General features: G+C 42.5%; 2 protein-coding genes across 2 annotated transcripts; both read left to right on the top strand.

The window, feature by feature from the left end:
* Positions 1 to 8,674: 8,674 nt before the first annotated feature.
* On the top strand, positions 8,675 to 11,138 carry LOC126786469 (uncharacterized). The gene is made up of 3 exons (XM_050512306.1): positions 8,675 to 9,739; positions 9,834 to 9,963; positions 10,673 to 11,138. The coding sequence occupies exons 1-3, from the start codon at positions 9,212 to 9,214 to the stop codon at positions 10,897 to 10,899; spliced, it is 885 nt and encodes a 294-aa protein (XP_050368263.1). The 5' UTR covers positions 8,675 to 9,211; the 3' UTR covers positions 10,900 to 11,138.
* Positions 11,139 to 12,741: 1,603 nt separating this feature from the next.
* LOC126786459 (mitogen-activated protein kinase kinase kinase 5) lies at positions 12,742 to 16,489 on the top strand. Its single transcript, XM_050512295.1, has 10 exons — positions 12,742 to 13,216; positions 13,471 to 14,031; positions 14,123 to 14,210; positions 14,488 to 14,550; positions 14,647 to 14,810; positions 15,070 to 15,145; positions 15,287 to 15,346; positions 15,430 to 15,555; positions 15,722 to 15,931; positions 16,031 to 16,489. Exons 1-10 carry the CDS (start codon positions 12,891 to 12,893, stop codon positions 16,130 to 16,132), a joined length of 1,776 nt encoding a protein of 591 aa, XP_050368252.1. The 5' UTR covers positions 12,742 to 12,890; the 3' UTR covers positions 16,133 to 16,489.
* Positions 16,490 to 16,548: the final 59 nt, after the last annotated feature.

A 16,548-nucleotide genomic window follows, 5' to 3' on the forward strand; every position in this document is an offset into this window, starting at 1 on the left:
AAATCCAATCTTAAACTATAAAAAAGTCAATGGAAAAAATCTAATTATAAGATGATCATCTCATTAAATTGGAAATTAGAAAAATGTCGCATTTTGTTCCGGGAGAGTTACTATTCTACCATTGTGTGTGTATTAGCCTAATAGGTTTCTTGTTAGGAGATAGATTAACATTTCCGTAATAGATTAGGACTCCGAATCCTACGGGATTGTAGTTTTTGTTAGGAGATAGATTAGCATCTCCGTAATAGATTATGACTCCGAATACTACGAGATTGTGGTTTTTGTAATGCCTATATATAGGCCCCCATATCATTCAATAATATACAATTATTTCATCTTGCATCACGTTATTACGCACTTTGCCCTAAAACCCTAAACTTTTAGAGTCATAGATTTTTTTTTCTCTCCACTGCCGGCCTCTTTCGTCTCCGGCCTCCGGCATCTTCCCGTCGGCGCTCCCTGTCGGCGAGCGCTCCTGCTCGCCGCCGCTGCAGACCCCATGCAGCCTTTGCCAACCCCTGCAACCCTTCCCTGCAGCCCCCGCAACCCCTGCACAGAGCCTCCACAACCCTTGCACGCACCCCCGCATCAAAGGATTCAAAATTGATCCTCCCGCATATTCACACAAGAAATGCGAACTTCATAAGCAAAGTCTCCGCTCAAGAGAAGCTACTCCCGTCTTCTCTAAACCTTCAAAGGTAAATTTTTCGTAAACGTTTCCACTTTTGAACGTATAAATATATTATATCGGGAGCTATTAGCCTTCTTCTTGTCTTCATTCTGGCATTTCTTACGATGTCGATGAGACTATAGAGGGATGAGTTTCCCTTCTTGGTCGATGTTTTCTATGTGACGGTCCTAGGAGAGTCACGATTGTTTTGAAAGGGAAGTTAATCGATTTTCGTGTGGTCGCCTGAGTGCACCGCTGTTTTGGGTGCGATCGTGAGTATCGCCGTTTGCATCAATTTTTCTTGTGACCATATACGTCACCCCTTCTAATTCCAATTATACTTGAATCTAATCGATTCCGTATTCGTTTTTGTAGATGTCATCGCCATCTCGACCAGAATTTGGCATTCTTGATCTAGAAGGAAAAAAATACCACCGTTGGGTTCCCAACATGAAGCTCACTTTCGAGAGCCGAGGGATCGAAGGCATGTTTTCCGACCCTCCTGCTGATTTCCCACCCATGGCTAAGACTCAAACTCTCATCGTCATGAGACGTCACATCCATGCAATTCTCAAGAGGCAATACTTGAATGTAAAAGATCCTAAAGAATTATGGGACAAACTAGGCTTACGGTACAACAACGTTCATGATAAGCTTCTCCCTGAATTGACCGTTAGATGGGATAACATCCGTCTATTAATGGACTATAAGAGAGTGGATGATTTCAATCAGGATATGCTATGCCTGCAATCCGATCTTGGCACCGTTGGTGTCATCAAGACCGACCTAGATCTTCTCAATAAGACATTAGACACGTTTCAAATCAACTATGAGGTTCAAGCTCATACGTACCGCACTCATGTAGGGGAAGGGAAGATCCAGTCTTTCGCCAACTTAATGGCGCTCTTGGCTAAGAAGGAGAGACATTCTGAGATCCTCCTCAACAACAACAATAGACCTGTTGGCACTAAAAATATTTCTACGTCACAGTCTAACTATGGGAAAGCTCCTAAGCAAAAGAATCAATTAAGGAACGCTCCATACCAGCACCAAAACAACAACTCTCATGGTGGGAGGCAACAAGGCCGGTCTCGGCCTAAGTCAAATACTTGGACTCGTGATGGTGGCGGCGCCGCACCCTCTGGGGGAGGCCGTCCTCATCCCAAACCTCAAGGAGGCGCACACGCCTCCTTATGCCTTCACCTCCAGTAATGGCAAGTCTCCATGTTTCAAATGTGGCTCCTTTAAGCACTTTAATCGCTATTGTCGCGCTAGCAAAGAGATGATCAAGGCATACTCCGCCTACAAGAAGTTTCTACAACCCGAATCGAATCATGTGGATGAGGACCCTGAGATCGAGACTCACCACATCTCCATGAAGCCCGGCTAAGCCTCCGGCCGCTACCATGGATACTCCCGACTTTGATTAGTCGTTTTAGTTTCTTTAGCTTTATGATTTCAAGTATTGATATGGTCGACCGCCATTTTTATTTTCATTGACTTTGTAATAGTCTTTTTATTTTGGAATTAGAAGTTCATGTGTGATGTATTAAAGATTGACATTCAATAAAATTTCTCATTTTCTTGCTTACAAGACGATCTCTTTGAGAATTTTATTTACCTTACACTTAGCATGATGATGTGTGCAACTCACGTGGTTTTTAAATTGGACGTTTTTGGGTTACATGAGACCCCAATAGCACTACATTGTGAATTTGGAACTTAACATTTGGAAAACGGACCTCGGAACGTCAAAAACGACGTCATTTGGCCCTTGGACGTACCCGGTTACTGTTCCGGCGTTTCCGGAACGTTTTTCGGCGTATTGGCCGCCTTCCGGCCACTTTCCAGCATTTCCGGCACTGCCATCCGGTTCCTGTCGGCGTCCCCTGTCGGACCTGAAGCTTCGGCCTCCATATCGGCCAGCTCCGTCCGCAGCCGGCCGGTTTTCCGATAATTGGTGCTGCCGGTTTCCGGTGAGTTTTCTGACGATTTTTTCGTCGTTTCTCGTCATTTTTCTGGCATATGTCCAGCAGTCCTTGCTGCCACGTTTTCCTAGTCCAAATTTCACCCGGTTTTGAGTTCTTCTGACATGGTTTTCCGGTTAGTTTTCCAGTTTTCTCCAAGTCCGTTATATACACTCACCGGCACTGTTTGTATGTGTTTCCACACCATTTTTGGATGGTTTCTACCACCCTAGTTTACTGTTTGGTATTTCACTGCTTCAATACCATGTTTTCTAACTTTTTAGTTGAAGAATGTAGTACTATTGCCATGTGATACATTCGATGGGATCGCATTTTGTTCTGATTCTGTTTCTTACAATATCCTACAACGTATTGTAACGAATTGTTCTTATGTCGCTGACTCTCTTAATTGTCATTTTGTAGATGTCCCGCGGTGAAATCGAATATCTAGCTGATTGCGGAACCACCCACATTGTCCTACGGCACATGCAGTTGTTCACAGATCTAGTGTTTTCGACTTCTTCGATGACTACAATGATTGGCTCGAAATCGATCATTCAAGGAAGATGCACTGTTTCTTTCATGTTGCCTAATGGTATGACTCTCAACGTCGTAGATGATCTTTATGTGCCAAAGTCTCCCCGCACCTTGCTAAGTTTTAAGGACATACGTGACAGTGGTTTTCACCTCGATACTTATGTTGAGAATGGAGAGGAATATCTTTGTGTTACATTTGAAAAAGCAGGCCAACGTCGCATCTTAAAGAAGATGAAGAGTCTTAGGAATGGTTTGTATCTTACTTCCATTCGAATCTTTGAATCATATGCGGTTGAACACAACTTTTGTGATTCAGACTCTTATATGCTTTGGCATGCCCGTCTCGGGCACCCTGGACGTGATATGATGATTAGAATTTTTAAGAATTCATATGGTCATTCATTTTTCAAGTCCCGGAAGCGATTGGAGGATCACCCCACCTGTGCTCCACACGGTGAGGCAGTGCCTACCCGTGCACCGCACGGTGTGGCCAAGCCTGCCTATCTCGGTAGCCCCACGGCTTTCATGTCGTCGGTGGTGGCATCCCCTCCTTCACAGGAGCTTGTGATGCCTCCCGTGCTTTCTAATGCATCCATGGCAATTTCTGATGCCCATCGCTCGTTTTGCAAAGCTTTTTCTCTTGCTAAATTTCAAGAAAGTCATTCTTTTGCTAAGGCTTCGACCGAGAACATTCCATTCTTACAACGTATCCAAGGTGACATTTGTGGACCTATTCAACCAGAAGGCATACCTTTTTGATATTTTATGGTATTGGTTGATGCATCGACGCGTTGGTCACACGTCGCTTTGTTATCCACAAGGAATGCTGCATTTGCTAAGTCATTAGCTGAGATTATTAAACTTCGAGCTCACCACCCCGACTATCCTAACAAATCCATTCGTTTGGATAATGCTGGAGAATTCACCTCTAAAACTTTTGATGATTACTGCATGTCTATTGGGATCGAAGTTGAACATCTCGTTCCTCATGTTCATTCACATAACAGTCTAGCTAAGTTATCCACAAGGAATGCTGCATTTGCTAAGTTATTAGCTGAGATCATCAAACTTCGAGCTCACCACCCCGACTATCCTAACAAATCCATTCGTTTGGATAATGCTGGAGAATTCACATCCAAAACTTTTGATGATTACTGCATGTCTATTGGGATCGAAGTTGAACATCTCATTCCTCATGTTCATTCACATAACAGTCTAGCAGAGGCTACCATCAAGCGTATTCAGCTTTTGCTCGGACAATGGTTTTGGGTACTAACCTGCCGGTCTCTGCGTGGAGATATGCAGTGTTGCATGCAACGACACTTATTCGTTTCAGACCCGCGGCTAACCAAGCGTTTAGTGCGTACCAGATGGTAACTAGTTACGTACCCAATATTTCACACTTACGCATTTTTGGTTGTGCCGTCTATGTGCCTATTACGCCTCCACTGCGTACTAAGATTAGTCCTTAGAGACGATTAGGTATCTATGTTGGCTATAATTCCCCAACGATTGTCCGCTACTTAGAACCAACCACCGGAGATTTCTTTATTGCAAGATCTGCATATTGTCACTTTGATGAGACATGCTTCCCGTCGTTAGGGGGAGATGAGAATGTTATCATTCCAAATGAACATCAGGAATTGACGTGGTGTGTTCCCACTATCATTATGACCCCCGCACTGCTCAAAGCGAGTTAGAAGTGCAACGCATTATCGACCTCCAGAAAGTCGCGGATTTGATGCCTGACGGCTTTGTAGATATTGCTAAAGTGACGAGATCAAACATACCCGCTGCAAATGTACCGACACGGTTAGATGTCCTGAAATACGGGCGTGGAAGACAAGCTCTTGGACCTAGCAACGTTGGCACCGCCCCTGAAAGTGGGACGGAGGCCGGCGGCGGCACCACTGTACGCCGTGGTGTTGCTGGTGCCCCTTGTGGCGACGATGCCGAGATGGTCCGGCAAGGAGCTGCTTCAGCCTCGGCTCCTCAAAGGAAAATGGGGAGACCGATAAACTCTAGAGATTCAAAGCCTAGAAAGAAGCGAATGACCAAGGCACATCGCGTTATCAACGATGAATCACCATCGTATGAAGTTGTCTCTGATTACAGCTATGTCCATGAATCAACTCAAGTGTTTACCGTGGGATGCTATGGAACCTTGTTTGATACTAAAGAACAACGAAATCTCAGTTAACTACACAAGTGAGCATTCGGTCCGAAACCGAGCCACTACATGCATTGATGACGTTTTCACTTATTCCGTTGCACATGAGATTATATCTGAAGACAACGTTGAACCTCGCTCTGTAGCTGAATGCAAACGTAGAGCAGATTGGCCGAAGTGGAAGGAAGCAATCCAGGCAGAACTCTATGGGGATCTTGACGCAGAGATATACATGAAAGCTCCACAGGGACTACCTTTACCTCCATCAAGTGCCTCCATACCACATAGTACGGGTTGAAGCAATCTGGTAGAATGTGGTACAATCGGTTGCATCGATACTTGGTGAGAATGGGTTATAAGAATGATGAACTATGCCCATGTGTGTTCATACGAAAGAGAAATTCCAGATTCTTCATCATTGCGGTCTACGTTGATGACATGAATATAATTGGTACTCTTGATGAGATTGAAGAAACCGTGTCTTATTTGAAGTTGGAATTTGAGATGAAAGACCTAGGGAGAACGAAATTCTGCCTCGGCCTTGAGCTTGTGCATAGGGCCGACGACATCTTAGTCCATCAGTCGAATTACATGCAGAAGATGCATCGATGTTTCAATATGGATCTATGCAGTCCATTGTCTACTCCCATGGTCGTCCGAAGTCTAGATATCAAGAATGATCCATTCCGTCCTAAAGAGGATGATGAAGAAGTTCTTGGTCCTGAAGTTCCATACCTTAGTGCAATTGGGGCATTATTGTATCTTGCTCAATGCACTAGACCGGACATATCTTTCGCAGTGAACTTATTAGCTAGATTTAGCTCCGCGCCTACACTACGTCATTGGAATGGAATCAAGCATTTGTTTCGGTACTTGAAAGGTTCATTTGACATGGGATTGTTCTACCCCTATTGCAGAGAGAACACCGCCACGGTATCTCCCCACACCACCGCCGTCATCGACCCCGGCCTTGCCGCCGTACGCCGCAGCAACGCCGCCGGCCGCCATGGTGTGGATACCATGCACGGTGCCGAGAGCAGCAACCGGTCTCGTGCTGCTCCTTCCCCCGATGCAAAGACTCCAAACAACTTGTTATTTGGTTATGCTGACGCAGGGTACCTCTCTAACCCTCATAAAGCTCATTCTCAAACCAGTTATGTGTTTACCATTGGGAATACAACGATATCTTGGAGATCCACGAAGCAAACTCTTGTTGCTACTTCTTCGAATCATGCGGAGATCATCGCTCTCCATGAAGCAGTTAAAGAATGTGTTTGGCTACGATCACTCGTTCGTCATATTGATGATTCTTGTGGATTAGTCTCTACAACTGATCAACCTACGTGCATTTATGAAGATAATGCTGCTTGCATAGAGTAGACAAAGTTAGGTTTCATCAAAGGAGACAACATCAAGCATATTTCGCCCAAGTTCTTTTACAACGTTCAACAACAGAAGTTTTTGAATGTTCAGATCAATTAAGTAAGTTCAGAATCCAATGTTGCGAATTTGTTCACCAAGTCTTTGCCTAAATATACTTTTGTGAAACATGTGAAGAGCATTGACATGCGTCGTTTATCAGAACTTTAGAGTTTGGTAGACTTCAGGGGGAGTCTACATCACATGTCAAGATCTTAAGTAGTTGGTGCGTTGTGCTTTTTTTCCTTCGATCAAGCTTTTGTTTTACCTAAGAGGTTTTTGTTTTGCTTGACAAAGTTTTTACCGAGGCAACGTTGTGCGCCATGCAACCTAGGCATGCGACACAAGGGGGAGTGTTCCGAGAGAGTTACTATTCTACCATTGTGTGTGTCTTAGCCTAATAGATTTCATGTTATGAGATATATTAGCATCTCCGTAATAGATTAGGACTTCGAATCCTACGAGATTATGGTTTTTGTAATGCCTATATATAGGCCCCCATATCATTCAATAATACATAATTATTTCATCATGCATCAGCTTTCTAAATATGAGCAAATTATTGTTTAGTAAAAAATCAAATCTTAAATTATAAAAAGGTCAATGGAAAAAAAATTCAATTATAAGATAATTATCTCATTTAATTGAAAATTATGACATGTCAACAAGCTTTAAATAAAATTAGAAAAAATCAATTTTTAAATATATTCCGGACTATTTTTCCATTTCTCACTATTTTTCTTCTTCTTCTTCTTATTCCGGCCATAACTTGGCCATCCAATGATGGATTTGATCGTGGTTAATACCGTTGAAAATCTCTTTTTTCTCTTTCATTTGATATCATACCCACTCCGAACCGAAAACCGTACAAAGAGCAGAAACCCTCTTAAGGGGCTGTCGTCGTCCATGCTGGTACTCTAAGCTTTTCCGGTGAAACTGGAGCCCAAGGCTCTATAAAATCTAGCTATTCTCTTGATTCTGAACACATTCATACCGATCTCATTTGAATTTTAATATAATTTCGCGAATTTACAAATTTCTCTCGACATGTCACACTAGGGTGTCACACTGGTAGCTATAATATCAAAATTGTGATTGCTATTATATCTGGTAGTGTGACTACTCATGTATCTGGTAGTGTGACTGCACTTGTGACTATGTTGTGATAAGAAGAAAATGTGAAGAAGAAGAATTATAAGAAAAGAATAACTAGAAATAAAGAATCTTTGTATATTGTTATGTGAACTTAAATTTCTCAAATAAACTAATACGATCTAAATATCGATATTGACGTTGTCACACCAATAACTACACTAGGAGTCAGTCTAGTAGTCACACCAATAGCCACACCGGTAGTCACGCAATTAGACATCACATTAGGAATTCAGACAATTGAAGTTGAGCAAAATAATAAATAATCAGATGAACACCCATAAAACTGCTTTGGGCACCCATTCACCATCTTCTCCAACTGTGTCCGTGTGAGAGTAATATGGTGACTAGTAGTGTGAGTATGGGACTAATGGTGTGACGGTTGTGACTGCTACTGTGACTTTTATTGTGACATGTATGAAAAACCAAACGCTTGCTTTAGATCCTTCCGTAGAATAACCAGATGTAATGAGTAAAATGAAACTCTAAAGTAGACTTGCATTGCTCGAACACGTTCGCCTTCGGATCCCTTCCTCAGAGACTCATGTGTAGTCTTTTTCTTCACGTCAGAAACAGTGAAGACCTCCTTGACTTGATCGGCCTCCAACTTCAGAGCTTTGGAACTCGAACCCGTCACGGCAATTAGGTTCTTCTCCTTCAGCGACTGCAGCACTCGGTGATGTTGGTGCCGCGTGGTGGAGGTTGTTTGATCCTCAGATTTGATTTGGATCTTGATGAGAGAGAGAGAGAGAGAGAGAGAGAGAGAGAGAGAGAGAGAGAGAGAGAGAGAGAGAGAGAGAGAGAGAGAGAGAGTTAAGTGGTTGACATGGACCGGATCAAAACCCAATCCCCCGAGCTTTGCTTAATGACCTCCATGGTGTACTTGACGACATGAAGTTGCAAAGATTGGTGAAGATGATGAAGCCGCTCGACGGTTTCAGGGAATTGGTCGCTCGACGGTTTGATGGTGTTTTTGTTGGTTGAGGACTCCATCGAGGACGGCGGGATCGGTGAAGATGATGAAGCCTCGGATCCTCAATTCTTGATCGCGCCTTCATCTCCGATTGCGCCTCCGTCTTCGATCGCGCCCCCATCTCTGACCGCACCTACTTCCCAGCCTTGGGCAACTCCTCGTTGCAGCTCAGCTCCGCCGAAAGTCTTTCTCTGCTCAAAACTAGATGTGTCAAAGCGAATTTGGGAACGAAGGTGAGTGGGTGGAAGTCTTGGTGACCATTTTATAATTTCAAAATCTTAGGCGAGTGTTTTACAATTAGATGGGTAGAAATTGATTTTTTGATGAGAACTCGAAGAAGAAACCACAACTCCCTTAGAATCAGACCCAATAATAGAGGCCCAAAAGCCCTTATACCCTTTTTGCAACGCCCACAAAACCCCTTCGAACTCTCAACAACAAACAACCCAAAAATGACCAGATGGTGGCGCTCAGCCGGCGGAGGCCTCCGGTCTCTTCTCTCAACCCCACTTTCCTGCCCAAACCCATCTCTCCAATCCCAAACCTCTCTCTACCACACCATCCAAGCCATCCCTAGAGAGTTCACCGGAAACCGAATCTCCGCCAAAGACAGAGCCCAGGGCCGCATCCCCGCCGTCGTCTTCGCCCAGCCGCTGCCGGAACACAGCCCCAAACCCACCGGCCGATTCATCGCCAGAAAACACCTCCTCACCACTGAACGGAAGCAGATTCAGGCCATTCTCAACTCCGTTGAGCTCCCCTACTTCTGCTCCACCACATTTCCCCTCCAGATCCGGGCCGGGTCCGGGTCTTCGGTTCTTCTTGAATCCGGGAAAGTCCTGCCCATTAAGGCAAGTTCACTCATTTTGATTCATCCCATAATGTTTTTGATTTAAGGTTTATGTTTGGTTTTTAAGGTTGTATTGTGTGAATGTGTTTGTGTAGATTCATAGGGACGATGAGAGTGGGAAGATACTGAACTTGGTGTTTGTTTGGGCCGATGAGGGTTCGGAGTTGAAGGTGGATGTTCCTGTCACTTTCAAAGGTGAAGATGTCTGCCCTGGTCTTAAAAAAGGTAATTGTTTTTTCTACTATATGTTACGTTGATCAAGAAGTTAAAGAGTGTTAGTACTTGTAGAATTGTGTTGGACATACTTGCGTGTACTTATTGGAATTGGATTACTAAGAGATTTGTAGAATGTTGGGGGATGAAGTGATCTTTGGGTTCTGTAAACATCACTGTAGCAATTTTGATGGTCTAAGTGACCTGTTAAGCTGATCATTGTTTGAGTTCTTAGGGTGTAGTGTAGCAAATGAGAAATAGTTAAGGGGAAGATGAGATGGCTATTGAAATTTGGAAGAATAGGCAAGAAGAAGCAGGGAGTAAATGAGATGTCTAGGATTTGAGATGAGATTGAGAGTATTAACCTGATGCTGTATTGCGCTAAGCAAGTGTGCAGTAAGTACAAAATGTAAAACAAATGAAACTTTTTTTTATCCCTGGTTAAGTAACTAATCTAAGAACGTAAGTGTCAAGATAATCATGAAGAAAATTCATCAAGATGTGAAAGTGAGAAACATACAGGGCTGGAATATAGGCGGGTCTGTTAGTATGTGTTATGTGGATTCTGCGTTTAGTTCTTAGAATGGCCAGTGGGTTATACTTGGTTGCTACATGCATGTTGGAGAAAGCTTACATGCTACATGCAGACAACTGAAGTTTATTTTTGGATTATGACTGTATGCAACATGACACTGATAATGACTTGTTTGTGCCAAAACAGGCGGTCACCTAAACAAAATTAGAACAAGTCTAAAGTACCTTTGCCCTGCTGAACACATTCCTCCCAAAATTGAGGTGGATATCAGCAATCTAGATATAGGAGATAGGGTGTGCCTTCCGGATGTTAAGGTTCATCCATCCCTGAAGCTCTTAAGCAAGAACGACGTCATGCCTTTATGTAAGATAGTTGCAACGAAGTTGGAAACCCCAGAACCAGCAGGAGTTTAGGCACTGATTCTTGAAAGCTTTGTAACCATATAATTTGGTAGCAAGAATCACGAGAAGTTCAAGAATAAGCCTACTAGGCTACTGATTGAGGTGGTGCTATGGAATTCTCAAGTAGGAAAGAGTTTCATATTGTTGTTTAGATCTTAAATTGTTAATCGGACACAAGTTGGGTCCTTTTGTAGCCTTTGAATAGAATATCATTGTCTTGTTATATCATCTGCTCTCTCTGCTTGTCTTCACTCGAGTACTTTTTAGAAGTTGATATCATCATAGACGTGCAATGTTAAATTTGTTTCAATCAACTTCTGCCTATGTTATCCACTCATACTACTCTCACAGTAAATCTGTCGTATTCGTGATTTCATCAATTTTTGTAGTGTTTGGAAATGCTTATAGCCGGAGATTTCTGTTCTCGGTCAGTCTTGAGCTTAGGCCGTTAGGGAATTAGGATCCCTCCCAACAAGACTCACATAGTATACTGATAGGAAAGTAAACAAACCATAAGACAAGCAACAAGAGAACACCAAGATTAACGAGGTTTGACATAAACCTATGCTTACATCATTCGAGAGACACCATGTTCTTTATTATGAGAAATATAACAATATAAGCTACATTTAAGCTAAATCCCGTAACCCAAAACCCATAATTTATGTACAACCACACTCATAGAATTTTCCAAGAACACACTCACACTCAAGAGTTATTCTCACCCTTGACATCTTTGCTCCCTTACACAAGAAATATACACTCCTTTGCCGATGACTGCATCCACCTTACCGGGATGGCCATGCTCTGATGACCACATCCACGAACTGAGTCATGACAACCACACCTTGGTTTACTACCTATGTCTCCCATATATAGACACACCAATTACAATCTAATTGGTCATAGGAAAACCAAAACCTTTTCATACTAGAAAAGAACCTATTCTTAAAAGGAATAAATTTTGACATTAACCATGTCTAATTAGGAAGAGTAACCAAGTACAACTAGTACTTACTTTCCTAATCAAATTCTCATCACATCGTAGTCGTGTTATTCAAGTTGGATGATGTATGCTGATGAGTCGTGGAATTGAAATAGCTACGGATCTATCAACAGTACCTACCTTAGCAAACCAAGTCAACACTACATTCATTTCCTTCTCATCCATATCCTGAATTATTTGTTAGAATTGATAATCAGTTCAGTTGTGTCTTCAACTCTCCATCAATACACATTCATAGGGTGCAACCCTAAGACGTCCAGAGAGAAGATTCAAGGAAAAAAGAAAGTCTGATGGCTTTGACGTGAGATGGTCAGACGGTTAGACTTAAACATCTGCCATAAAGCTTCAGAGCGACTTCCTCAAAGACTCGGTGTCTGCGCCGTAGAGAAAAATCTAGCTAGCTAATCCAACGACGTTTACAGACCCTAATCAGTCCTTGAAATTTACACCAATGTTATTACATTTCTCATTGCGTGATTACAGTGTATCAGTGTCCGTAATGCTCAGATTAGCCATCCAATTACGACAATCACCATCCGAAAAATCGTGTCCGTACATTTGTTGAGCCACAATAACCAACCCTCTGCATGAGTAACCAACTTATTTCATTCATGCAGACCAATCCCACAGGTACTGTAAGCCTGTAACTGAAATAACGGACGTAACAAAGAAATGGGAAAACTTAAAGACACGTTAAGATGGAAGCGAACTTGACTTGGTTTGAAGAGAAGATATATTAACCTCTCAATCAACACCTTCTTCCCGATCGGCGTGGGAATAAAACCTAGACTTTTGCAGCAAACCGCGTTTTTCTCCCGCTCAAAAAAAAAAAACCAACCAAACCAAACCAAACGAACCAGAATGACAACACCGTCTCACGCCGTCGTCATGGCCTCGTTCTCCGAAGAAGATCCATGACGATGAGCTGGAAAATGGATCTTCTTCTCCAGGACCTCATCGTCGAGTCTTTCGTTATTACAGTCTTGTCCTCCTCCTCATGCTAGACATCACCATGCGTTGGTTTGCTTCGTCTTCATCATCATCTGCTCCATCGTCATCATCCTCGCCGAAGAAGAAGTCCAGGGTGGACAGCGGGTGGATGTTTCGGTCGAGGAGGAAGGCCTCGCAGCAGCAGAGGAAACTGCTCAATGTGGGGAGAGACTATGACGGTGTAAGCAAATCTTCCAGCGCTTCGGGGTCGGAGTCTGCGCTGGCAAGCCCTCAGCCGCTTCCTTTGCCGGAGTCGGCCAACCGCCGAGGAGGAAGGTGTTCTCGCTGTAGCTCATTGGGACATGAGCAATGCTTCCCTTCCCCGGCTCCCAGGTAATGGAGAAAAAGCTTCTCATTTCTCATCAACAATGATTGTTGAATGGCAGTTTTATATTATCACAGTTGTTTTAGAGGAAAAAAAATGGTAAAAATGGCATGTGGATTGTCATATTTGCAAGCAGCCAAGGATGTTCATATTGGTGAAATTGCATAATCGATCTCTTCTGAAGTTTTAGCTTTAGGAAGTTTCTTGATCTGTACATTCTGAGGACTAATGCTATGAGTTCGGTGTTGAAAATGTGTTTCAGTGTGTTTTCTTGCCAAGATAATCCAAAGAATAACAATCAAGTACGTGAGACAGTGTCGTCTAGGAGGAATAATCGAGATCGAAATCGTTTACAAATTGGTGAATATGACTTCAGTCTTGATTTTCCTGTTAGAAGTGCACCGACTAGTCCATGCGCAAGTCCTAGATTGTGTGGGCACAGACCAACTGTTGCTGATTTTGGGGCTCCTCCAGGAAATCAAGTCTGGTCTGCACCGGGGATGACTGTTAATGATATGACTCAACCCCCCCATGCCTTACCAGATGTATTTAGTAATGAAAGTTCCCCTATAAACAGTCCCACAGGTAGAAGTCCCCTTCGACAACCACAAGGATCATCCCCACTGCATCCCCGGTTATCTGTTACCTCTGAAGTCTATCCATTGCCTCTGCCTCCAGGAGCAAGTCTCCCTTCACCTAGTGTGCCATCACCACAACCCGCACTCACACCTAAGCAAGAGTCCCAGCCAATTAAAGGGCAATGGCAAAAGGGAAAGCTTATTGGTCGCGGCACATTTGGCAGTGTGTATGTTGCTACCAATAGGTACATGCAGTTCATTCACTTCAATGTGCATTTAATTGTAGCTTTTTCTTTGTTTGTGGCAATTTCTGATTAACTGCTTAATTTGCATCAGAGAAACTGGTGCTTTATGTGCAATGAAAGAAGTTGAACTACTTCCTGATGACCCGAAATCAGCAGAGTGTATAAAGCAGCTACAGCAGGTTATTATGCAATATCTTTCACATCTTTATGGGGATGCATGACATGCCTTTTACCTTGTGACAAGTAGAATTGTAGGTTTAGCTTCCTGGATTTCCCTTTGACATCAGCTTTTCCTTGTATCACTTCTCAGTTTCTGGAAATTATTGGTTTTGTGGGTTAGTAAAATCTGCATATAACTATTTAGATATAGGGATGTAGATACTAAATGAAGTTTATTCATAAATTGTATTAAGGATGTATGCTACTAGTTTGTCATTCAATCCCTCTTTTTATCAGGAAATCAAAGTCCTCAGCCAGCTCAAGCATCCTAATATTGTGCAGTACTATGGAAGTGAAATTGTGAGTAACGTCTTTTATGGTTGGGCATCCTCATGTTTTGTGACTTTTTCATTGGAATGCCTTAAAAAAGCACCATCTACTTTTATGTATATGCAGGTTGAAGATCGGTTTTTTATATATCTGGAGTACGTTCATCCTGGTTCTATAAACAAATATGTTCATGAACATTGTGGAGCCATGACAGAAGCTGTTGTTCGCAGTTTTACTCGCCATATACTTTCTGGGTTGGCTTACTTGCACGGCACAAAAACAATACACAGGTACTCTCAGAATAAAGACTTTCTTCGTCTCAAACAAACGAAAAAAAAATATATATGTATAAAGACTTTCTAGACTTACTGCAATCTGAGACTAGACTTGATGAAGCAAATAAGAATGAGTAACTAATCTATGATCAATTTCTGTCATTAACTCATTCAGAAATGAGCAAGATTTATTATCGGAAAAAAGACCTATATCATTGCTCTTTGGATCTATTTATATGCATATTATTTGATTTATATCTGTTTCTCTGTATAGGGACATCAAAGGGGCTAATATGCTTGTGGATTCATTTGGGGTTGTCAAGCTAGCTGACTTTGGAATGGCAAAACATGTGAGTTCTGGTTCTTTCTTCACCAACTTCCCTAGATTCTAATTGATCACACCCCTTCTGCTCCTTGACATGTTAGCATTAAGCCATTGTATTGCTTTCTGGAATCTTGCATTTACGTAGTTTCAATTAATTGCTGTGTAGCTTTCAGGACACGTAGGGAATCTTTCTCTAAAGGGAAGTCCATACTGGATGGCTCCAGAGGTAATATTTTCTATTCAATATGTTATTTCTACAGAGCTACGCGGCCTATGGTTTCTGATACCGATACAATTTTCATCCTACAGCTGATGCAATCTGAGATGCATAAAGATAACAGCTCCGATTTGGCTCTTGCTGTTGATATATGGAGCTTGGGTTGTACTATAATTGAAATGTTCACCGGAAAACCACCTTGGAGTCAGTATGAAGGGGTAAGCACAAAATGTATCTCTGTTGAGCCATGAAACTATCCTTTACAGTTCGGCCTCTTGATTATTCCGATTGTTATATTCCGGTTCAAATTGCATGTGTAGTAAAGTGACTGCATGAAACCCTCTTTGAATGCTAAAGCAGCTAAACTCTTGCATATTAATGCAGGCTGCAGCCATGTTTAAAGTCATTAAGGATACTCCACCAGTTCCAGAAACATTGTCGCCTGAGGGTAAGGATTTCCTTAGGTGCTGCTTCCAAAGAAACCCTGCTGATAGGTCGACTGCTGCAATGCTATTAGAACATCGTTTTGTAAAAAGCTCCCAGCCGCAGGAAGTGCCATCTACAAACTATGCTTCTACTGGGATGAATCTCATGGTAACTATTCAGGCCTTGCCACCCCACCTGTTTATAATTGTAGTCATTGACCGAAAGATTTATATTGGTAGTGTTTAACAGCCTATGTAATGTCGACAGGAAGGGGCTCAGGCTCCAACTGAACTTGAAAGAAAACTATCAAGTTCACTGATGACTCCCAACATCGGCACACGATTAACTATGGGAAAGGCAGCTCTCTAAGTGGTAAGGCAGCTCTCCATTTGCATACTTCGACCACAGATGAGTGCATTCCTCATCTGGTAATTGCCAAGCCTTGCTTTTTGCCGGATCAAGCTTCATGCAAAATCTTCTCTTCGGTAACAATTTCCTCCTGAAACTTCCAGATACGACAATGGCTAGCCCCATACTCTTCTCCTCATCCTGCCTTCATGGCCTGTCACCGAATATATCATCTAACTTGGCTTGAAAGTACCTCCTTTACTCCCTGCACATATTGTTCAAACATTGTGGAAAGGGAAAGGATTGTAGCTACGTCTCAGTCCTGAATATTACTGTAGTAGGCCCTGAATAGTAAATCAGTGCTGAAATTGATGTACTGGTAGGTGGGTAGCAGCCAGAGTATCAGTGTATCAGTGAGTGTTAGGTTCTTTTAAACA

The sequence above is a fragment of the Argentina anserina genome, chromosome 1, assembly GCF_933775445.1.
Source record: "Argentina anserina chromosome 1, drPotAnse1.1, whole genome shotgun sequence".
NCBI classification, from domain to species: Eukaryota; Viridiplantae; Streptophyta; class Magnoliopsida; order Rosales; family Rosaceae; genus Argentina; species Argentina anserina.

Coding starts and splice junctions, on each gene's coding strand:
- LOC126786469 (XM_050512306.1), top strand. CDS start 9,212: ATGAGAACTCGAAGAAGAAACCACAACTCCCTTAGAATCAGACCCAAT. Junction 9,740..9,833: donor GGAAAGTCCTGCCCATTAAG/GCAAGTTCACTC, acceptor GTGTTTGTGTAG/ATTCATAGGGACGATGAGAG. Junction 9,964..10,672: donor CTGCCCTGGTCTTAAAAAAG/GTAATTGTTTTT, acceptor GTGCCAAAACAG/GCGGTCACCTAAACAAAATT.
- LOC126786459 (XM_050512295.1), top strand. CDS start 12,891: ATGCTAGACATCACCATGCGTTGGTTTGCTTCGTCTTCATCATCATCT. Junction 13,217..13,470: donor TTCCCTTCCCCGGCTCCCAG/GTAATGGAGAAA, acceptor AATGTGTTTCAG/TGTGTTTTCTTGCCAAGATA. Junction 15,932..16,030: donor CTACTGGGATGAATCTCATG/GTAACTATTCAG, acceptor TAATGTCGACAG/GAAGGGGCTCAGGCTCCAAC.